At 43.3% G+C, this 27,124-nt stretch overlaps 1 protein-coding gene across 1 annotated transcript in view; it reads left to right on the plus strand.

Annotated features, from left to right (window-relative positions):
• Nucleotides 1-27,124, plus strand: part of LOC126471423 (D-beta-hydroxybutyrate dehydrogenase, mitochondrial-like) — a 278,202-nt gene that overhangs the window by 177,355 nt on the left and 73,723 nt on the right. The window contains exon 2 of the mRNA XM_050099563.1: nt 2,761-2,844. Within this exon, the coding sequence (XP_049955520.1) occupies nt 2,761-2,844 (84 nt within the window). The remainder of the gene's footprint in view (nt 1-2,760; nt 2,845-27,124) is intronic.

A 27,124-nucleotide genomic window follows, 5' to 3' on the forward strand; every position in this document is an offset into this window, starting at 1 on the left:
CCCCTCTAAAAGATTTTGTTCTGCACGATTCATCCCGACACCACTAATTGTGAAATGTTCGGTTTCGAATTACACTGTTTCCCTAATGGTAAGAGATATGATGTTTCCACAATCCCATTGATAGAGTAATAATAATAATAATAATAATGGACCATGGTGATAACACATACAAATAGTAACCGAGTTTGGACATTATTCTCATAGTACGTTGCTAGTCCTACTTGTAATGTAAGGCCCTAACGAAATGTAGTGAACCTGAATGAGGCAAGAATAATAGTTGGTATTAATTTATGGGACCATTGGAGGAGGATGCAAAGAAAACAGGTTTCGCATTTAGTAGATGAAGTGGTGTGAATAAATTCACGCCCACAGTGTGGAAAGCGCTTCTTTCAAAGCCGACCAACCTTCCATTTCTACGATTGCAGTATGTAAGTGCAAATGTTTTCTAGAGGACCCGCTGCAATCGCTATTGACGACTAAGATGCCAGATAACGTACCACCTGGACTACATTTACCATATAAAAAATATACACCTCAATCCAGGGTCGAACCATTGACCTACTGCATGCTAACCCAAGACACTATCCACAGCACAAACTGTAGAGCAGAACTAACATGTGCTGACAGAGGTAATTACCATACATGTAGTTACAGTGTTGCCAGATTTCCACTCTGTAACATCCTTTCTCTGCCAGATGTACTCGCCGGACGAAATTTTGTGACAGATATTTTTTTTATCGCTGGCGTGTGAGAAGTCGCGGTGCGAAGCCCGAGTGCGTGAATTTCGCTTCAACCTGTATATATTAGCTTTTGCATACACGTGTTTGCACTTTGTATATTAAATTAATCATAATATAGATTAACGTGGTAGCAACAATTATTGAACCATCAATTCCATACACAAATCGTTCTGCAAGCTTAGCAAAATAAAATAAATGGAATTTTTACGAAATTCGAGACAACTGTAAAATAATGTACAAAATGTATCTTCTTAAAGGAAATATTGGCTGATATCAAAACTGGTCTTAGATTTTGCCAGTCTGTAATATTTCAGAAGTTATAAAGAATTTAAAATTATGATTAATATTCTATTAATATTATCTCACCCGATTCACTTGCGTTGCAGTTGTACATGTAAAACATGATATTTTGTTTTCTAGCATTGGCTGAATGAACATTACTTTTTAAGACGGTCGTTTAACTGAATTTCACTATTGCATCATAAATGCTCACCTTGATACTTCACACTATTTTGCAATTATCCAAAGGAATTGGTCGCCTATGAAACCTATTATCCTATTATGATCTTTTGTTATTTTAGATCCTCAATTTATGGTACCAAAGTATGGGGTGATGAATTTAACTGGCTCTAACATTCGAATTGTGGACTTCTTACATGAATCCAAAGATACAATTTCAGAAGGATAAAATGGTCTCCATGGAATCAGTAAGCAATCAGCAACGTTGTACTGCTGTTATAAACATGTATTATGTATAGAAAAATATAATTTTTCTGATATAAATGTAGATCAAAGAATCTGTTGCTACTGATTTTGATCGACTTTGCTTTAATAATCGATAGTCGACTATGAAATTATTTCACAAAATACATCTACAGAACACTGCAGAAGGGCGCTAATTACAGAGAATCTTCTACAGATCACACGTTAGTCTATATTCTTAAATTACCTACCGAACGAGAAGGTGTAATGGTTAACGCTACTGTTCTGTTTGAATATACTTAATGGACATACTCTTCGGGTCAATATGACGATATCTGTTGAAATTAAGCACGGAATGGACAACAAATTGCTAAAAACTCTATTACTAAAAAAGTACAGCAATTAATAATCTCTACGTGCAGCTGCGCACAACTTTTTATTAATAATATTTTTATCACGGTGCTCTTTTACATAATACATTTATATTGTAACGTACAAGAATGACGGAACCATGATGTATGGCACATAACAATTCAACACACTATTCTTATTCGTTGCTTATAGTATGATGATGTGAAGTTCCTAAATGCGTCAGCTACAATTTCCATGCAACGTCTTTACTGTCATTGTTTCATGGGCAGAATTTACAGGGCCCGTGTGTTACGGTTTTACCTGTTTTTGCCCACTTGAAGACTGAAATAATAGTTTTAGGTTGTGGGATATTCTCTACAATTCTCAGTGACTTACCCAGTCTTAGAAGATTTGTTTTGCTGCATTATGTCGCTTTGTGAGTGGTTTTTTGTATTATTGTAAGTCTATTCTCCTTGTCAATTTGCATCTACTTAAGTCCCCAAAACATAAGTATTATATGCAGAAACGTCCAAATGTGGTACGAAATTATCATTCATCATCAATTTGTCTTTGTTTGCAGGTATAAGTACTTGTTAGGTAATTTTATGTGTTAATGGCTAATTTCTTTTCGTCGTAATTCAAGATCATTTCTGGCCTCTATTACTGATTTGGCCAGCTTCGGCATAGCACTCATAAGGACTACAAGTACGACGTTTTTGTTTTTATTTATAATGTTATTGACCACAGTAGTGTAATCCGTGAGGTACAATCAGCTGTCAGTTGTCCTATTTGTTTTTTACAATCTAATCTTCGGATTGTTTTTCCACAATAGTAATCGCCATTGTTGCTCGTGGCTTCAAGATTTTACGTTTATAATATTTGGTCTGTAATGCAGATAAACATGATTTTAACATCAAGCGCTGCGGAAAATATGTTATTGAATTAAATTACTCACTTTGTGTTCCAGGTTTCAGCAGCGGGCAAGGTTGTAGTCATCACAGGTTGTGAATCGAGAATTGGATACGCCCTTGCTAAACGCCTCGACGAGCTGGTAAGCATTAAAAACAAATAATTGTAAACTTTTTCAAAAATTTCTGTTTAGTACTAAGACGATAAATTTTTACTTTTAAATTTATGTGCCTATTTTACTAGTTCAAATTCAAGGAAGTAACCTAACTTTAGTTGCGTTTCCACATAATTAACACCGGTGTTGAAACATTTAGTGAGCTCGGGTACACACCTTTCTTTATTTCACCGCAATAGCAGTATTCCACTTGCTTTCTCAAAATCTATTGCTACCTCTTAGACATGGTTGTCTCCGCAAATGGATTTTTGTACACGTATTCTTAGGGTTCACCAATAGAGTTGGTTCAAATGGCTCTGAGCACTATGAGACTTTACTGCTGAGGTCATGAGTCCCTTAGAACTTAGAACTACTTAAACCTAACTAACCTAAGGACATCACACTCATCCATGCCCGAGGCAGGATTCGAACCTGCGACCGTAGCGGTCTCGCGGTTCCACACTATAGCGCCTAGAACCGCTCGGCCACCTAGGCCGGCACCAGTATAATAAGGAATAACATGGTTTATTGGAATCCTGCATAAAACTAAACTGCTTTCAGAAAAAAATGTGTAGCATTTCTTTCTGAACGTCCCTCGTAATATAAAACATTTTACATCACCATGATTATTAACTATGAACGACCTGTGTTAGAGTTCAGGGATAACATGTCCAAATTCTTTGGTCATAAATTGAATTGAAGAATTGAAAAGAAACTGTAGCTGGAAAATTCCGAAATCAGATCCACGATTACGTCTTCTGGCCATAAACATGCTTCAGTGGTTTCCTCACTATTAAAGTCTTGTTCCAGAACTGGCTCTTCGTTGAGATCTTCAGATTCATGCCGGTATAAAAGACTACCACATTTTCGGTGCCTGAGCAGGAATGCTGGAGAATGAAGCAAGAAGGGAGATACAGATTTAATGCCCCATCGACGGCAAAGCCATTAGAGATGAAATGCAAGGTCGGATTAAGCAAGAATGGATAAGCAAATCGGTTGTGTCCGTTTCAAATGAGCCATCCCGGCATTTGCTTTAATAGATTTAGGGCGACCACAGGCAGCCTAAGGCTGGATGGCCGGGTGATTTGAATTGCTGTTCTGAATACGAGTGGAGCGTCTTTGCACTGCACCGTATCGTTCCACGTCTTTCCACTGCACCGTCTCACTCTGTTGATTCAGAGAGATGGGCTTCGGAGACTCCTAGAGTGGTAATTATATTTCCACATTTCAACAGCTAAACTTCTGTACGTTTGCAAAGAATTTACGTAATACTCGATGTGACGGGAAGACGGTGCGCGTGGAACCAATGAAGAAAGTTAGCAAGATGACGTCGTTACTTACCTCAGGTGATTTAGGGAGATACGCGACTACGGCTCTAACAGCACGGGGGTGCTGTGCGCTGCTTGTATCGATATACATGTAAACGGAGCAAGTAGTATTCATTCTGTATGCAGCTGGCACTGACCATAGCAAGAGTGGGCCTATTTCAAAATTTATTCCCTAGTTTCCTACGGTTTCGTCGTTTTAGTATGTTTTGTGATTATTTGATGTTTGCGGCAGTTATGCTCCACAGTTCAATAATTTGTCTCATAACATGAGCCTTTTCATTAGTGTCATTTAGTATTTCCAAATTAAGGAGTGTGTCACTATTCTTGTCCCGCCATAAACACCAAGAGAACTCTAGAAGTCTTACCACATTAAGCTAAGCCAACTGAGAGTACAAATAGTTGATTTTGTTAAAGAATAAATTTCGTACATACCCCAGCTGTAGTAGGTGACTAAAGCCATGGGACAGCAATAGGGCCATATACAGATGGCAGGGCGTACCCAGGACAGTGTACCGGCGGAGCTATCCTTTGTACTCAGGTGATTCACGTGAATACGTGTCCGGCGTGATTAACGCCGCGCCACGGGTATTAACAGACTTTGGACGAGAAATGGTACTTGGAGCTAAACGCATGGGACATTCCACTTCGGAAATCTTTAGCGAATTCCATATTCCGAGATTTACAGTTTCAAGAGTGTGCCGAGAATACCACATTTCAGGCATTATCTCTCACCACAGACAATGCAGTCGCCGACGAGCTTCACTAAACGACCGCGAGCAGCCGCAGAGCAGTTGTCATTGATAACCGACAAGCAACACTGCTTCAATTAACCTCAGAAATGAGTGTGGCACCTATGATGAACGTATCCGTTAGGACAGTGTGACGAAATTTGGCGTTAATTGGCTATGGCAGCAGAAGACCGACGTGAGTGCCTTTGCCAACTGCACGACATGGTCTGCAGCGCCTCTCCTTGGCTCGTAACCGCATCGATTGGACCCTTGACAATTGGGAAACCGTCGTCTGGTCAGATGAGTCCTAATTTCACTTGATAAGAGCTGACGATAGGATTCGAGTGTGACACAGACCACTCGACTCCATGAACCCAAGTTGTCAATAAGGCACAGTGCAAGCCGGTAGTGTCTCCGTAATGATGTGGGCTGTGTTCGCACGGAATTGACTAGGTTCTAGGATCCCAATGAACCGATACTTTCCTGTAAGTGGTTATGTTCGGCTACTTGGAGACCATTTACAGCCATTCGTGCACTTAATGTTCCGAAACAATGATGGAATTTTTATGGTCGGCAGTGCGCCATATCGTGAGGCACAGTTGTTCTCGATTGTTTGGAAGAACGTTGTGGACAATTTGACCGAATTGTTTGGCCACCGACATCTCCCGACACGAATCCCATCGAACATTTATTGGATCTAATCGAGAGGTTAGTTCATGCACAAAATACTGCACCGGCAACACTTTCGCAATTATGGATTGTTATAGAGGCAGCATCGCTCACTATATCTGCAGAGCACTTCCAACGACTTTTCGAGTTCACACCACGTCGGGCTGCTGCACCACGCCAGGGAAAAGGAGGTCCGACTCCTTATTAAGAGGCACCCCATGGCAATGTATTACTGGCTGGTGTCGTTCTCGACTAAAAGTAGTCGATTGTCATTGTGAGAGCACAAAATCGGCATTCATATTTTATTTAACGTAGTGCCCTCTTCTTTTCTGTTAAAATTATTATAGTGTTTCTAAATCTCTATGACATGCACGATGAGACGTTGTTTTTGCTGAAACGCTCGCCTCATTGAATTTTGTTTCGCGGTTTCCGTCTCGAAACCTATTTTACAACGGCCGATTTGTAAGTTTGTCCTAGGAAGTAGTTCGCTTTGTATTCGGCTAAACGTGTTTTAATATTTCTTTCCATCGTTTCATTGTATACTTTCCCACAATTAAATGGAATTTTACACACTGTAGCTGTCGCTAATGGATATCGCACGTCTTTCGCCTTTCTCATCTCTACGTTCTACCAGATCAATACTTTCCCAATGCGATGCGTAATCCTGATAATAAAAGTTAGGAAAACTTTCCCAGTTGGCGGCTGTTGTTCCTCATTAGATGTGGCTTTCTCTCTTCTTCGACGGAGTACTCGATCCTCCAACATACTGGACGTATCATTTTGCTTGAAAGGCATCGTAAGTGATTCATTTTATCTTGTAAATAAACCGGTTCGCAAATTTTACTAGCCCCATCCACCAAGGTTCTAATCTCACCACTTTTATGCCTGGGGTGATGGTTGGATTCCTTATACACTCCTGGAAATTGAAATAAGAACACCGTGAATTCATTGTCCCAGAAAGGGGAAACTTTATTGACACATTCCTGGGGTCAGATACATCACATGATCACACTGACAGAACCACAGGCACATAGACACAGGCAACAGAGCATGCACAATGTCGGCACTAGTACAGTGTATATGCACCTTTCGCAGCAATGCAGGCTGCTATTCTCCCATGGAGACGATCGTAGAGATGCTGGATGTAGTCCTGTGGAACGGCTTGCCATGCCATTTCCACCTGGCGCCTCAGTTGGACCAGCGTTCGTGCTGGACGTGCAGACCGCGTGAGACGACGCTTCATCCAGTCCCAAACACGCTCAATGGGGGACAGATCCGGAGATCTTGCTGGCAAGGGTAGTTGACTTACACCTTCTAGAGCACGTTGGGTGGCACGGGATACATGCGGACGTGCATTGTCCTGTTGGAACAGCAAGTTCCCTTGCCGGTCTAGGAATGGTAGAACGATGGGTTCGATGACGGTTTGGATGTACCGTGCACTATTCAGTGTCCCCTCGACGATCACCAGTGGTGTACGGCCAGTGTAGGAGATCGCTCCCCACACCATGATGCCGGGTGTTGGCCCTGTGTGCCTCGGTCGTATGCAGTCCTGATTGTGGCGCTCACCTGCACGGCGCCAAACACGCATACGACCATCATTGGCACCAAGGCAGAAGCGACTCTCATCGCTGAAGACGACACGTCTCCATTCGTCCCTCCATTCACGCCTGTCGCGACACCACTGGAGGCGGGCTGCACGATGTTGGGGCGTGAGCGGAAGACGGCCTAACGTTGTGCGGGACCGTAGCCCAGCTTCATGGAGACGGTTGCGAATGGTCCTCGCCGATACCCCAGGAACAACAGTGTCCCTAATTTTCTGGGAAGTGGCGGTGCGGTCCCCTACGGCACTGCGTAGGATCCTACGGTCTTGGCGTGCATCCGTGCGTCGCTGCGGTCCGGTCCCAGGTCGACGGGCACGTGCACCTTCCGCCGACCACTGGCGACAACATCGATGTACTGTGGAGACCTCACGCCCCGCGTGTTGAGCAATTCGGCGGTACGTCCACCCGGCCTCCCGCATGCCCACTATACGCCCTCGCTCAAAGTCCGTCAACTGCACATATGGTTCACGTCCACGCTGTCGCGGCATGCTACCAGTGTTAAAGACTGCGATGGAGCTCCGTATGCCACGGCAAACTGGCTGACACTGACGGCGGCGGTGCACAAATGCTGCGCAGCTAGCGCCATTCGACGGCCAACACCGCGGTTCCTGGTGTGTCCGCTGTGCCGTGCGTGTGATCATTGCTTGTACAGCCCTCTCACAGTGTCCGGAGCAAGTATGGTGGGTCTGACACACCGGTGTCAATGTGTTCTTTTTTCCATTTCCAGGAGTGTAGATTCCTTATCTACGGTTAATGTTTCTTTATCCACTGGGTCAGAGAAAATTTTTGGAAGAAAGAACAAGGGTACACCTTTGCTCTAAATTAGTGCGAGATGCAGTTGTCTCCTGAGTGTCCTTTCGGCAGCCCATCAGGAAGGGCCACTGAAGACCTGTACCAATCCCTATCTCGTAGCGTAGCTGTTCTTAACCTTAAGCTGAGACACGTGCTACCCAGTCCAATTCCCCAGGATCGTATTTCCACTCCTGTTCTAAAGTGAAATCTGGCTCTTCCGGTAAATTCGAAAGACAGAACGCAGGACACCTACAAAATCCGCCAGGCACGTCTGGAGAACCCGCTCCCTTCCCTCACCCCCAAACCTTAGCTCTTTTCCATCGGCATTTACTGTGCTGTAGCACATCTGAGGATCTCAGAACGATAGTCTAGACTCCCCATACATTAGAATTTACTTTCCAAGACTACTTTCCCTGATATTGTTATTCGTTTTGACACACCACGTCCGAAGAGCTTAGAATTTTTTTTAATGCTTGTCTCATCGTTTGATGTGGCGTAACAAGGATGAACCACTATTCAGTGCAGTAATTTTTGTTGTGACAATACCTTTTCATTATTAGCTGCGCAAGATAATAAAAAAAAAAACGATGGACTAATTCGTCAGAAAGTAAGAAATAAAATATACTAACTGGGTTACCCGGCTTCGTTCAGGGAGTTGATATGAGATTGTCTGGTAGTTGGAATAAAAGAATAAAATTTAAAGTGTAAGAGGTAAAATTTTTTTATTGAAAACATACTCTATTTACAACACGTGTTAAAGTAAAAAAAATATAAAAAATTTTTTGAAAACACATTCTAACCATTTACAATACTTGTTTACAAACAAAATTTTTCATTTTGTTATCCGAGGTATACAGGGTGGTCCATGTATTGTGACCGGGCCAAATATGTCACGAAATAAGCGTCAAACGAAAAAATTACAAAGAACGAAACTTGTCTAGCTTGAAGGGGGAAACCAGATGGCGCTATGGTTGGCCCGCTAGATGGCGCTGTCATAAAATGTTCAAATGTGTGTGAAATCTTATGGGACTTAACTGCTAAGGTCATCAGTCCCTAAGCTTACACACTACTGAACCTAAAGACAAACACACACACCCATGCCCGAGGGAGGACTCTAACCTTCGCCGGGACCAGCCGCACAGTCCATGACTGCAGCGCCCGAGACCGCTCGGCTAATCCCGCGCGGCGGTAGCGATGAAGTGGGGATTTTCCCGTGCGACCATTTCAAGGGTGTATCGTGAATATCAGGATTCCGGTAAAACATCAAATCTCCGACATCGCTGCGGCCGGAAAAAGATCCTGCAAGAATGAGACCAACGACAACTGAAGAGAATCGTTCAAAGTGACAGAAGTGTAACCCTTCCGCAAATTGCTGCAGATTTCAATGCTGGGCCATCAACAAGTGTCAGCGTGTGAACCGTTCAACGAAACATCAACGATATGGGTATTCGGAGCCAAAGACCCACTCGTGTACCCTTGACGACTGCACGACACAAAGCTTTACCCCTCGCCTGGGCCCGTCAACCCTGACATTGGGATGTTGATAACTAGAAACGTGTTGCCTGGCCGGACGAGTCTCGTTTCAAATTTTATCGATCGGATGGACGTTTACGGGTATAGAGACAACCGCATGAATCCATGGATCCTGCAAGTCAACAGGGGATTGTTCAAGTTAATGGAGGCTCTGTAATGGTGTGGGGTGTAGGCAGTTGGAGTGATATGGGACCCATGATACGCCTAGATACGACTCTGACAGGTGATACGTACGTAAGCATCCTGTCTGACCACCTGCATCCATTCATGTCCACTGTGCATTCCGAAGGACTTGGACAATTACAGCACGACAACGCGACACCCCACACGTCCAGAATTGTTACAGAGTGGCTCCAGGAACACTCTTCTGAGATTAAACAATTCCGCTGGCCACTAAACACAACAGACACGACCATTATTAGGCTATTTGGGATGCCTTGCAACGTGCTGTTGAGAAGAGATCTCCACCCCTCGTACTCTCAAGGATTTATGGACAGCCCTGCAGGATTCATGGTGTCAGTTCCCTGCACCACTACTTCTAAAATTAGTTGAGTCCATGCCACGTCGTATTGCGGAACTTTTGCGTGCTCACAGGTGCCCTACACGATATTAGGCAGGTGTACCAGTTTTTTTTTTTTTTTTTTTTTTTTTTGGCATTTCAATGTAGAAATTCTTTAGGGAAGTTCACACTTTCTTCAACGTTTACCATCGTGTCGATCGTTTTGTATGTTCTCTCTTCACCGGGAGTTTTGTTCTGAATATTAAAGCTGATATCATCGACAATATTATTTTTACTTGCCAAAATGCGCTTTCAAATAGCCAGGGATAGTTGTGAACAATATCTGGATAAATTTGGTCGATGAGTTCATTTTCGGCAATGGCTTGTTGCAGAAATCACTGTTGAGTTTAATGGGGCTGGTCGTCAGGTCAGTAGGGTATGTGCCTTCACCTGTTTGTAAAAGTTGTTGAGCAAAATGTGCTGTTGTTTCGTCTTTCGATAGTTCAACTCTCATATTTTTCGTTAGTCGCAGTATTTGTACGTGTGGCCAGAGATGTGATTTTTTTAAAAGCATGCGTTGATCTCGTCTGCTGGCGTTGGCTTGGGGATAACTGGAAGTGTTTGTCGAAAATCTCCAGGAATTACAAGTAGAGCCGCTTCCATCACTTCACAGTTTCCTCGCAAGTTTTGTAATTATCGGTCCATGGCTTCGAGTGATTTTTGTGTGACATTGTGCATTCGTCCCAGATGATAATTTTAGGTTACTTTAGGATTCATCCCGTCCAGATGCTCTTGAGATTTTACGTACCGAGATCTGTTCTTCAACTATATTCAATGGCAGTTGTAAGGCGGAATGGGCAGTTCGTCCTCCTTCTATAAGTGTGGGATCAATGCCGAATGATGCCAGTGCAAGTGCGAATAATTCCGCCAGTGTTGTTGTCGATCTGGTCCACTGTAACGTTGTAAAGTTCCTTTTGATTGTTATTGAGGAGTGGTTTGTTGTGAGCAATGTATTAAAGTAGTTCGTTGATTTTGTAACTTTTCTCCTTTGTAATTTCGAAGTTTAGCACACTGATAGCATCTTTTCGTGGTGCTTGCATCCCAAGTTGTACTAAGGCCTGGTTGTTTATTGCTAAACATTTATCTTCTAGGCGAATGAGTGTTTCATAGAAGATGGCGTCGTTGATTTCGATGGTTAGTTCAGGAAGAGCTTGTCGGATTAGGTACAGTATGTCATCACTCATACTCTCCTTGAAGGAATCCCATAGCTGTTTCGGATTCGAAAGGTTACATGTTGTTATATAAGTGTCTCATTCGTTCAGCTGAGGCTGTGAGTGAGGCCTCTTATAGTGTTCATTCCCAGTGGTTGCCGTTTTCCAGTAGTCCTAAGCGTTTGCATGCATCTCTGTACTTCTCGCATAGGTAACCGTCAACAGTCTTGAGATCGTGAAAGTTCTAGGTCCCCGTATTTCGTGTAGCAACAGACGGAGATAGAAACATTCAGCGTTGTTCTGATGTTCGGTGTATGCTCGGCCCAGTGCGCCAGTTCTCATGATCCTGGATAATCTTCCACTGGAATTCCTTGTTTTCGTCGTTGAAAAGTTTTTCTTGTCGTGCTCCACGTATAATAGGTAGGGACGTCGACATATAGTAAGGTTTTCGCGAATGGATCCGTTTGGCATAGCTGGAAAAAAGCTGTTAATGTTGTATTTTGAGGTGGACGCTTGCAGTTTTTCTGGCGGTGTCTTTTGTGAAGTAAACTCTCTGTCCATTGTGCAAATGTACTGCCAGATGTTGCACAACTAGTTCGCGTTCGTATATGGTAAAATCGAAAATCCGCCACGCTTCTTCGATACTGGTGATGTATCTACCAATTTCACTGTACTTGGCTATCTGAAATACTGCCATGCCACTGCTTTTGTTCACATGCTTACAGACATATTTGATGGATTTCAATGAATTGCAGTATTCTACGTTTACCAAGTGTATAAGTATGAAACCGAAATTTCCCTAAAGATGTGCTAGCCGTCTGTGTAGGGCCCGTGAGACTGTCTGCAGCGCCATCTGCTTCCCGCAACGGCTGACGAAAAATGTCAACACACAGTGACCCAAGTTCCATACATCAGTATCTGTTACAAACACGTAAACATGTCGACTTTTGTGCTTACGAACTGCGATTTGCGGACGGCATTGGTTTTCTATTATCATTTGAAGAAAACTGCTGCAGAATCGCATTGAATGCTTGTCAACACTTTTGGCGAACATGCTCTTGAGTGAACACAGTGTTTCGAGTGGTTTAAAAAATTCAAAAGTGGTGATTTTGAAGTGAGAAACGACGAGCGCTAAAAACCACCGAAAAAGTTAGAAGACAACGAATTGTAGGCCTTATTAGATGAAAATGAGACTAAACTCAACAGGAACTCGCAGAGCAATTGAATGTGACGCAGAAAGCTTCTTCTCTTCGGTTGAAAGCTATGAGAAAGGTGCAGAAAGTGGGAAAATGGGTTCTGCATGAACCGAATGAAAGACGGCAAGCAAATCGGAAGACCACTTGTGAAATGATGCTCACCAGATACAAAAGAAAGTCGTTCCTCCATCGAATAGCGACAGCTGATGAAAAATGGATATATTTTGAGAATCCTAAACGTCGTAAATCGTGGGTGAATCCAGGCAAACCATCGACATCCACTACGAGATCAAATCGCTTTGGAAAGAAGACAATGCTGTGTGTTTGGTGGGATCAGAAGGGACTCCTATATTATGAGCTGCTAAAACATGGTAAACTGTTAACACTGATAGCTACCAACAGCAAATGATCGATTTAAATCGAGCATTACGTGAAAAACGACCGGAATATGGAAAAAGGCAACACAAAGTCATATTGCTCCATGATCACGCCCCATCACACACAGCAAAACCGGTTAGGGAAATGATCGAGGCGTTCAGTTGGGAAACACTAGGGCATGCGGCTTATTATTCTGACTTGGATCCGTCCGATTATCATCTATTTACATCACTGGGACACGCTCTCGCTGAACAACGCTTCAATTCGTACGAAAATGTACGAAACTGGCTCGCTGACTGGTTCACTTCAAAAGAACTGTTGTGTTTTTGTGTATGTGGCATTCATAGCCTGGCGGAGAGATGGGAGAAATGTATAAATAGCAATGGAGATCATTTTGAATAAAATATTGTTTATTAGTTTCAAAATACAGCCATGTAGTTATTGCAACCAAATTTCGGTTTCATACTTCTACACCTGGTATGTGTGCTTGAACATTTTGGAAAGTAGTGTGTTATATGGTACTACCTATTGATTACCTACTTCCAATTCCTCGCTGCTTCGTATTCCTATTTTTGCTGTGCAGCTACCGTTTTTGGCTGATCGTCTTCTGTATTTGGGGTAGCCATCAACTCCGGTTTGTGTGTCGTCCAAGTATGGTTTTGGGTACGTTTTTGTACTTTTTCCATTACTCATACATGGCGGATTGGGGTTTAATGGTCCACATGGTCCGTGAATCATGTTTTTCACTACTATACTGTACAATTCCGAATCTTCTTGCGGATTGAGAGATTCATCTTGGATGTTTTTGTCGATATCCGTGGGATGAATTCCGTCGTGTAGTCATATGAGACTGTGTGAGTGAGGCAGGCCTCGTTTTTACCATCCGATTGTATACGTCCACCATCTAACGGTTCCAAAGATGACTTCAATAAACCTCATTCGTTTTCGTCGGAAAACTCGGTCTATTATGTGGTGTCAATGCATGGGAACTTGTCCGTATCTTAGTTGTTCTTTGATTTCTGGGCACGACGATTTGCATGTGCATGTTATGAAGAGATCAGTCCGTCCATATTTTCTTATGTAGGTCATGGAATCTTGAGTGTGTTCGTGCATGTACATTGGACTTCCAGTGTATGATGAGGGTAAGATTACCATTGTTCCAATATCGCCAATATTTCCGTCATTTACGATTGGTTCTAGAATATGGATGTGTTCTTCTTTGCGTAGTTTCTTCTGGTTTAGTCTTAAGCAAAGCATCCGTTCCGCTTCTGTTTTTTCATACATATCTACCAGGAATTGATGGAATAAACGTCCTCTCCTTGCAGAAATACTAATGGATATCAGAGGGCATCATACGAACGATGTGTCTCTGCAATGCGTTGTAGTCCTTCTCTTCTTGGTCGTACAATTATGTCACGGCTTGTGTTTTCATTGTCCACAACTACGATGGCGACTTCGTCTATCCGAGGTGCATCAAATCGACGTTCTTGTTCTACAGGTGGTCTTTTGTTGGCTCGGATTATAATTTTATAGTCCTCAGAAATCATTCGGTCTAGTGAATCAGTTGATTGTATTTGAGTAACACCTTCCGTACATCTTGAACTGCTTCTCGTCTCAATCCGTTTATATTTTTGAATTGTTGATCAGTTTCTGTTTCTTCACTTCCGATGAAATATGCTAGCAGAAATTTATGGTCTTCGCTGGGTAGTGGTAGTAACGATCCAGTGCTGTGATAGATTTGTCCTTGGATGGAAAAAACATAATCGATTTCATCTTTGTTAGTGTAGATCGGACCGACAGCGAAAGAAGTTATTTGGAAATGGGCGTTGTACGTTTTTATAGTTTGAAGGAAGTGTTTTGATTCTAGAGTTTCCCTTGTCATGTAATGTGAAAATTCTTGCGGAGGTGCTTCCAGTGGTGGTAATCGAATTATTCCATTCACGCAACAGAATCCTGGTGTTTCTCTACTGAATTTTTTCGCGTTGCAGAATTGGCAGTTGTTATCTATGTTTCCGATTACGATGTGTTTGCGTTTGTTATATTCTTTAGTTGGGTCGTAGTGGAATGTTTCATTTGTTAGGTTGCACTGTTTACTTGTCCTCGTCAGCGTTTCTCACAGGGTGATACTTTCATGGCTGGCTTGAGTTGGCAGACTTTTATTATAAGATTGTGTTGCAATTCTTGATTCTTCAATCAGTTCATTTCGTTGTTCTTCGGTTTCTCTACTTCTTACAGTGCTCATTCTCGTTCGTTGGGAACTTGCAAGTGCTTCGCGCTCTTCGCCTGTTTCGATTTTTCGCTGTTCTTTTTGTTTTCGCCGTTTTGCTTCAGAACTGGCAAGCTCTCCTCCTCTTTTACGTTTGGGCATTGTCTAAAATATAAATCAAATCAATTTTGCATTAACAAATACGCTATGTATACTTTAGTCACGTTTCACATTTTATTTCCGTTTTACATTCTATTACTGTATCACTTTGCCTACTCACACTTCACTATTTGTTTTTATTCACTCACTGCACTACTTTTTCGGTTCATCCCTTCGTCACTGATAAGAAACTGACGTTCGAACCCACTATGGGTCTTGCTTCATATACCACTATCAATGGGTAGCCCCACCAGTGGATATTCCAGAACATACCAAAAAAGGCTGCGAATAGTACACAATGATCCTGAACATTCCACAACATTCGAGAGTGTTCTGGAATGTTCCACAATGGTATGGAATGTTCCGGGATGTTCCCGAACATTCTGGAATCTTCTCCAATGTAGCAGACTGTTCCCAAAGATTCCAGAACATTCCGGATCATTGTGGAACATTCCGGAACATTCTGGAATGTTTTTGACTGGTCTTGAAACTCTCGAATGTTCTGCAATGTTCTAGAAATTTCTAGAGGGTGAAACTTTTCAGCCCATACATTTTCAAAAGCACCCCCTTCAGGTAAAAAAGGGAACCTACTTCATGGATGAGGGCTACCACATCACATAACTCTCTTGATCGTAGTGGGAATCGTTTCTGAGTTTTAGCGGCACGTACATTGTACACTTAATTCTATAATATACATTGATTAGAGAAATATTTGACGCACATTGGAATGATGCTCGAAATCATGTACAGCAAATGAGGCACGCCACACGTTTCTCAAGTCTAAATTGTTTCTTAGATAGTTCATTTCACGAAACGTTTGACCACATTTATTTCAATGTTTTTTATTTTCTAATTCAGAAAGTATGAAATATAATTAAATATCTAGCGGTATTCTATTATTATTAAGTGTATATACATACAGAGAAAGGAAAGAAATTTCAATTTTGCTGTAAATTAATATTTATTGTATTTTTTAACATGAAAGAAAGATTTCTACACCGGTGTAACTTTTTATGCGCAAAGTAGCTAGGCCTTAAAGAGATGAATTGTTTGACAATTCATTAACATAGCTACCAACAGTTGTTCATCAAATATTTCAATTTTTCCTCAAATCATTAATTTTTTCTTTCTTATCATTACTACTTTCGAACAATTAAATCTTTTCTTGCAAAAATAGACCTCACGCTTGTGAGCTTGCCAGCCTACGTCTCCTTTTACCATTCTTGGTTTGGCTATCAAAATTCGGAAAAAGTTTTCCCTCACATAATTAATTGAGTTTCCTGATTATTATTAAGCAATTAACCCCTTTTTTGCAAAACTACACTTCACGCTGGTCAGTTTGATACCCGATACCCCTTTGCCCAATTCTCACTCTTCGTTTGGCTATGAAAATCCAGGCAAAAATCCATTCTGTAATTTGCCCTCAAATCTACAATAATTTTTTCTTAATTAACTTGATTACTTTCAGGCAATTAAATATCTTTTCTTCTAAACTAGACCTCATGTTGTCCAATTTAATATCCAGTTTGTTCATTTCCCACCCTTCCTTTCGCTATGAAAATTCAGAAAAAAGTCCACTGTAATTTCTAAGGAATTGTGTTTTCGCTCTGCTCAAACATTTGACCAACAACTGAAGTCCCAGTTACTGACTATGCACTCTCATTACAATACGTAATTTCACCAATGACACTGAAGGAACTGTTAATCAGCAACTCGGACCACTTGTCTGTACTACTATATTACGGAAATACACTGACGGAAAAAAATTGCACCACCAAGAAGGAGATGTGCGACATAAACTGAAGTTGATAGGCGTGTTTCCACATCTGAAGGATGATGTCTATTCAGATTTCGCATCAGTCGCATAAGAGTGGCGCTAATAGCACCACTATGAGTATGCAAATCAGGTTTGCTGTAACAGTGGTGAGCTTTAGTTAGCTTTTAGACTGGACTTGGTGAGTTGACGTTAGTCAAGAATGCCCTGGCGGCAAAGACGCCATTATCAGTAGCTCACTGAGTTTGTACCAGGTGGTGTAATAGGTCTACGAGAAGCTGAATGTTTATTCTGCGATATTGCAAAGACTTGGCAGGAATGTAACCGCTGTACATGTTTGCTGGGAGCGGTGGTCATAAGAATGTACGGTCACAAGAAGACCGGGCTACAGACGGCCACGTAGAAACTACCGAGAGGGAAGATCATCGTGTTTGGCGTATGCCTGTGGCGTATCTTACTGCATCTGCAGAAGCAATTTGAGCAGCAGTTGGCAGCAGAATGATACAACGAACTGTTACAAATCCGTTACTTCAAGGACAGCTCCGAGCCAGAAGCCCTGTAGTGTACATTCCTCTGACCCCAAACCACCGCCATTTTCGACTTCGGAGTGTTTTCTGATGAAAGCTGGCTCTGCCTCAGTTCTAGTGACGGCCTTGGTTTGAAGTGGCCAGTTGAGGGCCTGCAACTAACTTGACTCCGTTCTAGACGCGCTGGCACCTACACCTCAAGTTAAGGTCTGGGGTGCGATTTCATATGGCAGCAGTCTCGTGCTTACCCTACGCACCCTGACTGCAAATTTACGTGTCAGTCTGGTGATTCATTCTGTCGGGGTGCTATTGATGAACAGCATTCCAATAGGATAACGCTCCCCCACATTCCGCTGTTGTAACCCAACCCCTTTTTTTTTTTTTTTTTGTCTACTGACTGGTTTGATGCGGCCCGCCACGATTTCCTTTCCTGTGCTAACCTCTTCATCTCAGAGTAGCACTTGCAACCTACGTCCTCAATTATTTGCTTGACGTATTCCAATCTCTGTCTTCCTCTACAGTTGTTGCCCTCTACAGCTCCCTCTAGTACCATGGAAGTCATTCCCTCATGTCTTAGCAGATGTCCTATCATCCTGTCCCTTCTCCTTATCAGTGTTTTCCACATATTCCTTTCCTCTCCGATTCTGCGTAGAACCTCCTCAATCCTTACCTTATCAGTCCACCTAATTTTCAACATTCGTCTATAGCACCACATCTCAAATGCTTCGATTCTCATCTGTTCCGGTTTTCCCACAGTCCATGTTTCACTACCATACAATGCTGTACTCCAGACGTACATCCTCAGAAATTTCTTCCTCAAATTAAGGCCAGTATTTGATATTAGTAGACTTCTCTTGGCCAGAAATGCCATTTTTTCCATAGCGAGTCTGCTTTTGATGTCCTCCTTGCTCCGTCCGTCATTGGTTATTTTACTGCCTAGGTAGCAAAATTCCTTAACTTCATTGACTTCGTGACCATCAATCCTGATGTTAAGTTTCTCGCTGCTCTCATTTCTACTACTTCTCATTACCTTCGTCTTTCTCCGATTTACCCTCAAACCATACTGTGTACTCATTAGACTGTTCATTCCGTTCAGCAGATCATTTAATTCTTCTTCACTTTCACTCAGGATAGCAATGTCATCAGCGAATCGTATCATTGATATCCTTTCACCTTGTATTTTAATTCCACTCCTGAACCTTTCTTTTATTTCCATCATTGCTTCCTCGATGTACAGATTGAAGAGTAGGGGTGAAAGGCTACAGCCTTGTCTTACAACCTTCTTAATACGAGCACTTCGTTCTTGATCGTCCACTCTTATTATTCCCTCTTGGTTGTTGTACATATTGTATATGACCCGTCTCTCCCTATAGCTTACCTCTACTTTTTTCTGAATCTCGAACAGCTTGCACCATTTTATATTGTCGAACGCTTTTTCCAGGTCGACAAATCCTATGAAAGTGTCTTGATTTTTCTTTAGCCTTGCTTCCATTATTAGCCGTAACGTCAGAATTGCCTCTCTCGTCCCTTTACTTTTCCTAAAGCCAAACTGATCGTCACCTAGCGCATTCTCAATTTTCTTTTCCATTCTTCTGTATATTATTCTTGTAAGCAGCTTCGATGCATGAGCTGTTAAGCTGATTGTGTGATAATTCTCGCACTTGTCAGCTCTTGCCGTCTTCGGAATTGTGTGGATGATGCTTTTCCAAAAGTCAGATGGTATATCGCCAGACTCATATATTCTACACACCAACGTGAATAGTCGTTTTGTTGCCACTTCCCCCAATGATTTTAGAAATTCTGATGGAATGTTATCTATCCCTTCTGCCTTAGTTGACCGTAAGTCCTCCAAAGCTCTTTTAAATTCCGATTCTAATACTGGATCCCCTATCTCTTCTAAATCGACTCCTGTTTCTTCTTCTATCACATCAGACAAATCTTCACCCTCATAGAGGCTTTCAGTGTATTCTTTCCACCTATCAGCTCTCTCCTCTGCATTTAACAGTGGAATTCCCGTTGCACTCTTAATGTTACCACCGTTGCTTTTAATGTCACCAAAGGTTGTTTTGACTTTCCTGTAAGCTGAGTTTGTCCTTCCGACAATCATATCTTTTTCGATGTCTTCACATTTTTCCTGCAGCCATTTCGTCTTAGCTTCCTTGCACTTCCTATTTATTTCATTCCTCAGCGACTTGTATTTCTGTATACCTGATTTTCCCGGAACATGTTTGTACTTCCTCCTTTCATCAATCAACTGAAGTATTTCTTCTGTCACCCATGGTTTCTTCGCAGCTACCTTCTTTGTACCTATATTTTCCTTCCCAACTTTTGTGATGGCCCTTTTTAGAGATGTCCATTCCTCTTCAACTGTACTGCCTACTGCGCTATTACTTATTGCTGTATCTATAGCGTTAGAGAACTTCAAACGTATCTCGTCATTCCTTAGTACTTCCGTATCCCACTTCTTTGTGTATTGATTCTTCCTGAATAATGTCTTGAGCTTCAGCCTACTCTTCATCACTACTATATTGTGGTCTGAGTCTATATCTGCTCCTGGGTACGCCTTACAATCCAGTATCTGATTTCGGAATCTCTGTCTGACCATGATGTAATCTAATTGAAATCTTCCCGTACCTCCCGGCCTTTTCCAAGTATACCTCCTCCTCTTGTGATTCTTGAACAGGGTATTCGCTGTTACTAGCTGAAACTTGTTACAGAACTCAATTAGTCTTTCTCCTCTTTCATTCCTTGTCCCAAGCCCATATTCTCCTGTAACCTTTTCTTGTACTCCTTCCCCTACAACTGCATTCCAGTCGCCCATGACTATTAGATTTTCGTTCCCCTTTACATACTGCATTACCCTTTCAATATCCTCATACACTTTCTCTATCTGTTCATCTTCAGCTTGCGACGTCGGCATGTATACCTGAACTATCGTTGTCGGTGTTGGTCTGCTGTCGATTCTGATTAGAACAACCCGGTCACTGAACTGTTCACAGTAACACACCCTCTGCCCTACCTTTCTATTCATAACGAATCCTACACCTGTTATACCATTTTCTGCTGCTGTTGATATTACCCGATACTCATCTGACCAGAAATCCTTGTCTTCCTTCCACTTCACTTCACTGACCCCTACTATATCTAGATTGAGCCTCTGCATTTCCCTTTTCAGGTTTTCTAGTTTCCCTACCACGTTCAAGCTTCTGACATTCCACGCTCCGACTCGCAGAACGTTATCCTTTCGTTGATTATTCAATCTTTTTCTCATGGTAACCTCCCCCGTGGCAGTCCCCTCCCGGAGATCCGAATGGGGGACTATTCCGGAATCTTTTGCCAATGGAGAGATCATCATGGCACTTCTTCAATTACAGGCCACATGTCGTGTAGATACACGTTACGTGTCTTTAATGCAGTGGTTTCCATTGCCTTCTGCATCCTCAAGTCGTTGATCATTGCTGATTCTTCCGCCTTTAGGGGCAATTTACCACCCCTAGGACAAGAGAGTGCCCTGAACCTCTATCCGCTCCTCCGCCCTCTTTGACAAGGCCGTTGGCAGAATGAGGCTGACTTCTTATGCCGGAAGTCTTCGGCCGCCAATGCTGATTATTTTTCAAAATTTAGGCAGTGGCGGGGATCGAAAACGATTTGATTATGAATCAAAGACGCTACCCCTAGACCACGGGTAACATACTCTATCGAGAGATGACATGACCCTTGGCCTGCTCGATCACTAGATCTATCTCCACTCGAACACATTTGGGACGTCATCGGACAACAACTCCAACGTCATCCACAAACAGCGTTAACCGTCCCTGTATTGCAGCAGGCACGGAACCCGACATCCTACACCTGTGCAACACAATGCTTGCACGTTTGCATGTTTGCATTGAACGTTCTGGAGGTGACACTGGTTATTAATGTACCAGCATCTGACATTTGCAACGGCTTATCTCATGCTTATATCGACCTGTGATCTTGCAACGTTTATTACTTAAGTATGTTATCTAGACAAATGTATTCCGAAAATTTCATTACTCTACATTAATTAATTTTTGGTATTGCGATTTTTTCCCATCAGTGTTGATCTTGGTGTCTCCAGCTTTCCTGCGACTCTCGAGATAACGTTACAAAATAACAGCTTCAAGGCTACTAATCACTGCCCTGTAGAAACATGTAACACTATCAATCTCCGTGTAACCTCCAGCAAGTTTGTGGCAATGTCCTCTGCAATTACGACAAGTAAAAATGTCTCTCCTTCTTTTGGAAACAATTTGTCTCATCCTTTCAGCCACTCATCTTTTCCTCGTTCCGCACCAGTATTTGAAAATCGTTCCCGCAAGCCGTTGGCCACTCCCTCCGCTCCTCTTCCTCGGTACTCCGCCTCTTACAGACAACGTGCATAGCTTGTCTTCTAAGCGCCACCTCGGGAGATAATTTTGATGTGATAGTCCTGCGCTGGGTTAATCAAGCATGAAACGATTTTCAGATAGTAAGAAACGATGGAGATTGGCCGTCCATGTTGAATTTCATAAAATTTCTTAACACATAAGTGCAGAATTCCTTACAAGCAAATGCGTTCGACAGTACTGCAGTCCCACTCACTGAATAGTGGCTTTTATTATTTCACAGTATCTGGATGCCGAACGCAGTATTTCAGTATTCCAGCCCCCTGTAGTTGCTACTCCCTGTAATTTTCGTGAGCGTCAGTAGCAAGAAGGGAAGGTAAACTAAAATATGAATGCTGTGAGATGGAACACCTTCAAAAGTGTCCTTATGTGTCCTATTTTAACACCAAACCGAAACAGTTTCATGAGTTGTTATAATCAAACTTTCATATACTCTAGGCCTCTCATAAATTTTCTGTAGAATTTTATAATCCCCATTAAAATCTACAACTGTTTCTCATTTCTGAGTGTTGCACTGCCCTGATCACTGCTAAATTTCCTTCATTAGGGGGAATGCCCTCTGGTGACCCAATCATTTTCTCTCTTCAAATCACAATTGGCATTTGTTTCATTTTGCTGTGTCTCCCTCCGAGCCTCAACGTATGTAATAACTTTCGTTAAGACCTGTCAGTAAGTGACCACCTCTCAAAGCTTTGATCGAAGAATTTTGTTTAATGCTCGTACAGAACAAGTCAAGATATGTCAAACTGGCAGACCAGCAGTAAATTAAAGTATAAGATGAATTTTACACTCTAGAACTTCTGCGCAGTTTTGCGCAGATCGGTCAGTTTTCCTTTGACCCATAAGTTGCTACTTCAGTTATCTAGTACCTCAAACTAAGAGTACTAACATAGGTCCTTTTTCTATTGTAATTATTGTGTTAGAACAAGATGCTCAACTTTATCCTGTGTTTCCGACTTTTGTATCGCATTAAGAATCCCTTCCCATCACGTAATAGAGATCACGTAACGGTAAAAAGAGGATATTCTACTGTCACATCTTGCTAATTGAATTTTGACGCTTCTGCAGTACCTGGCCAGCCAGAAAATACCCCCCCCCCCTCCCCCCCAATTACTTATATTCATGGAGGACACCAATAAGTTTTTCCCAAATACTCTTGCGGATGTTCCCCTTTGTACCCTTCAATCAATTATCATTGGCTGGCATTCGCTCATAAAGTTAATATTGACTGTTCTTTAATTCGCCGGCCAGAGTGGCCCTCGGTTCTAGGCGCTACAGTCTGGAACCAAGTCACTGCTACGGTCGCAGGTTCGAATCCTGCCTCGGGCATGGATGTCTGTGATGTCCTTAGGTTAGTTAAGTTTAATTAGTTCTACGTTCTAGGCGACTGATGACCTCAGAAGTTAAGTCGCATAGTGCTCAGAGCCATTTGAACTATTTTTGTTCTTTAATTTTCAACCCATCAGCCAAATTTCACTTGTTGTTCTTCAGCCAATTTCTTCATTCTCTTTTTCTAGCCTTAGCGCACTGTGGAAAGGGGATCTGGTTCCACCAACAATTATTTGCTCTTCCCTGAACTGGAGGACCGTTCTTATTCGAGATGATCAACACAAACCTAAAAAGAGTGGGACTGACAATCTGTCAAGTACTAGCAGGTCGATTTCGAGTACTTCACCTCCGATTTACGTTAACAGTAGCCTTTTTCTGTAATAATGGCTTCCTTTACAATTTGGGTTTTACACTACTGGCCATTAAAATTGCTACACCAAGAAGAAATGCAGATGATAAACGGGTATTCATTGGACAAATATATTATACTAGACCTGATATGTGATTACATTTTCACGCAATTTGGGTGCATAGGTCCTGAGCAATCAGTACCCAGAACAACCACCTCTGGCCGTAATAACGGCCTTGATACGCCTGGGCATTGAGTCAAACAGAGCTTGGATGGCGTGTACAGATACAGCTGCCCATGCAGCTTCAACACGATACCACAGTTCATCAAGAGTAGTGACTGGCGTATTGTGACGAACCAGTTGCTCAGCTACCATTGACCAGACGTTTTCAATTGGTGAGAGATCTGGAGAATGTGCTGGCCAGGACAGCACTCGAACATTTTCTGTATCCAGGAAGGCCCGTACAGGACCTGCAACATGCGGTCGTGCATTATCCTGCTGAAATGTAGGGTTTCGCAGGGATCGAATGAAGGGTAGAGCCACGGGTCGTAACACATCTGAAATGTAACATCCACTGTTCAAAGTGCCGTCAATGCGAACAAGAGGTGACCGAGCGGTGTAACCAATGGCACCCCATACCATCATGCCGGGTGATACGCCAGTATGGCGATGACGAATACACGCTTCCAATGTGCGTTCACCGCAATGTCTCCAAACACGGATGTGACCATCATGATGCTGTACACAGAACCTGGATCCATCCGAAAAAATGACGTTTTGCCATTCGTGCACCCAGGTTCGTTGTTGAGTACACCATCGCAGGCGCTCCTGTCTGTGATGCAGCGTCAAGGGTAACCGCAGCCATGGTCTCCGAGCTGATAGTTCATGCTGCTGCAAACGTCCCCATCTGTTGACTCAGGGATCGAGAATGGTTGCACGATCCGTTACAGCCATGCGGATAAGATGCCTATCATCTCGACTGCTAGTGATACGAGGCCGTTGGGATCCAGCACGGCGTTCCGTATTACCCTCCTGAACCCACCGATTCCATATTCTGCTAACAGTCATTGGATCTCGATCAACGCGAGCAGCATTGTCGCGATACGATAAACCGCAATCGCGACGGGCTGCAATCCGACCTTTATCAAAGTCGGAAACGTGATGGTACGCATTTCTCCTCCTTACACGAGGCATCACAACAACGTTTCACCAGGCAACACCGGCCAACTGCTGTTTGTGTATGAGAAATCGGTTGGAAACTTTCCTCATGTCAGCACGGCGCCAACCTTGTGTGAATGCTCTGAAAAGCTAATCATTTGTGTATGACAGCATCTTCTTCCTGTCGGTTAAATTTCGCGTCTGTAGCACGTCATCTTCGTGGTGAAGCAATTTTAATGGCCAGTAGTGTAGCTACCGAATATGCACTGCCAGAAAACAAAATTAATACACATGGAAAGACGATGTCGATTTTGATACAATGACGGCATATGCCACCTAAGGATGGTAGATGTACTGACAAAGGCTTCAGCGACGTCCACCAAGAGATAGCATAGTGGCATACCTGCCAGAGCGCCATCTGTGTCTAACCTTTAAGAGCGAGTGTTCACAGCCAGAAGGCTTACTGCGGTGCAAGGCAAGCAGCCAACCGAGCCACGGAGAGGCATTCGTGCTTGCTATAGCCAACTGAGCGAGTTAAAAAGAGGCCAAATTGTGGTCTTCCGAGTGGCGGGATGGTCTTTTAGGAGAACGGTCACACAAGTTGGACGTTTTGCGTCAGTTGTGCTACGATTCTGGTATCAGTGGTCACGTGGCCATCCTCACACCCATAGACGAGGTTCTGAATGTCTACGCATCACAGACGCTCTCAGGGATCGTCGTATTGTAAGGACGCGTGTGACAGATCGTAGAGCTACCACAGCACAGATAAGAGGGCTTGTCGGCCGCTGTGGCCGAGCGGTTCTAGGCGCTTCAGTCTGGAACCGAGCTGCTGCTACGGCGGCAGCTTCGAATCCTGCCTCGGGTATGGATGTGTGTGATGTCCTTAGGTTAGTTAAGTTTAAGTAGTTCTAAGTCTAGGGGACTGATGACCTCAGATGTTAAGTCCCATAGTGCTCAGAGCCATTTGAACTTTTTTTAAGAGGGCTTGTGAGACCGGGCGTGTCAACACGAACGGCTGCGAACTGGTTATTAGCAGTAGGACTACGGGCGCGCACGTCTCTAGCCCGTCTTTCACTCGCGTCACAGCAACGACGTGCACAGCTTGAATGACGCTCTCAGAGGATCGTTTGTAAGATGGAATGGCACGCCGTGGTCTTCAGCGATGAAAGCTGATTCTGCCTGCATGCAAGTGACGGTCGTTTGCGCGTACCACGTGGACCTGGTGAGCGCTGTCTCAAGAGTGCATTCATCCAAGACACACTGGCCCCATCCCCAGCCTTATTGTCTGAGGTGTGCCTTTGGCATTTCTAGAGGGGACGCTAACCAACGCTCGGTACATGCAGAATGTTGTTACATCTGTTCTTTTGCAGTTCTTGCAACAGGAAGGTGATGCATTGTTCCAGCAGGCTAATAATCGTCCACGCACTGCCCGCGTGCTCTGCAAGACGTGCGACAGCTTCTATGGCCAGCTCAATCTTCGGACTGATCTCCAAACGAGCGCGAGTGGGATATGATGGGAGGAGAAGTGACTCGTGCGACTCGTCAAACGACAACTCTTACAGAACTACACGGACAGGTTGAGCAGGCGTGGCATAACGCATCCCAGGACAGAACCCGCCATCTGTACGATCGACTGGATGCCAGAGTCAGCCCCTGTGGAGGCTACACCACGCACTGGTACAGATGTTCAAGCATGGAACGATACCTGATACCTGAGAATTGCTTGTACTGTTGATATGTAAATGTAATCATTTCATGTACTTCAGGTGAAGCAAGCAGGCAATCGTGCCACAGAGATGCAATCCTGCTTCCTACAGCCAAATGAGCAAATTTGAAAGAGGTCGGTCAAATTGTGGCCTTCCCAGTGGCGGGATGGTCCTTTTGGAGAATTCATACACATGTTGGACGTGTTGTGTTAGTCATGCAACGCTGCTGGTATCAGTGGTCACGTGAACATTCTCACATCCGTATACAAGGTTCTGGACGTCCACGCAGCACAGACACCCAGAACAATCGACATATTTATAAGGGCAGTGGCGTATCACATAGCACAGATAAGAGGCCTTCTGAGCTCAGATGTAGTGAGCAGGCATGCACACCTCTAACTCGTCTTCCACTCACACCTCAGCATCGACGTGCATTGCTCGACTGGTGCCATCGGAGAATCACTTGGAAAATGGAATCTGTCTCGTAAAGTGCATTCGTCGTCCAAGATACACTGATATTCCCCCCCCCCCCTCCAGGCCTTATGGTCAGGTTGCGATAAGCTACTAATCTCGTACACCTTCGGTGTTTCTGGAGGGACGCTAACCACCACTCCTTGCGTGCAGAATCTTATTAGACCCGTTAATGCTCGCCCACACACAGCCTGTGAAACTCAACGTGCCCTACAAAATGTGCAGCAACTTCCCTGCTCTGCGC

Source organism: Schistocerca serialis, chromosome 3 (genome assembly GCF_023864345.2).
Source record: "Schistocerca serialis cubense isolate TAMUIC-IGC-003099 chromosome 3, iqSchSeri2.2, whole genome shotgun sequence".
Classification (NCBI taxonomy): Eukaryota; Metazoa; Arthropoda; class Insecta; order Orthoptera; family Acrididae; genus Schistocerca; species Schistocerca serialis.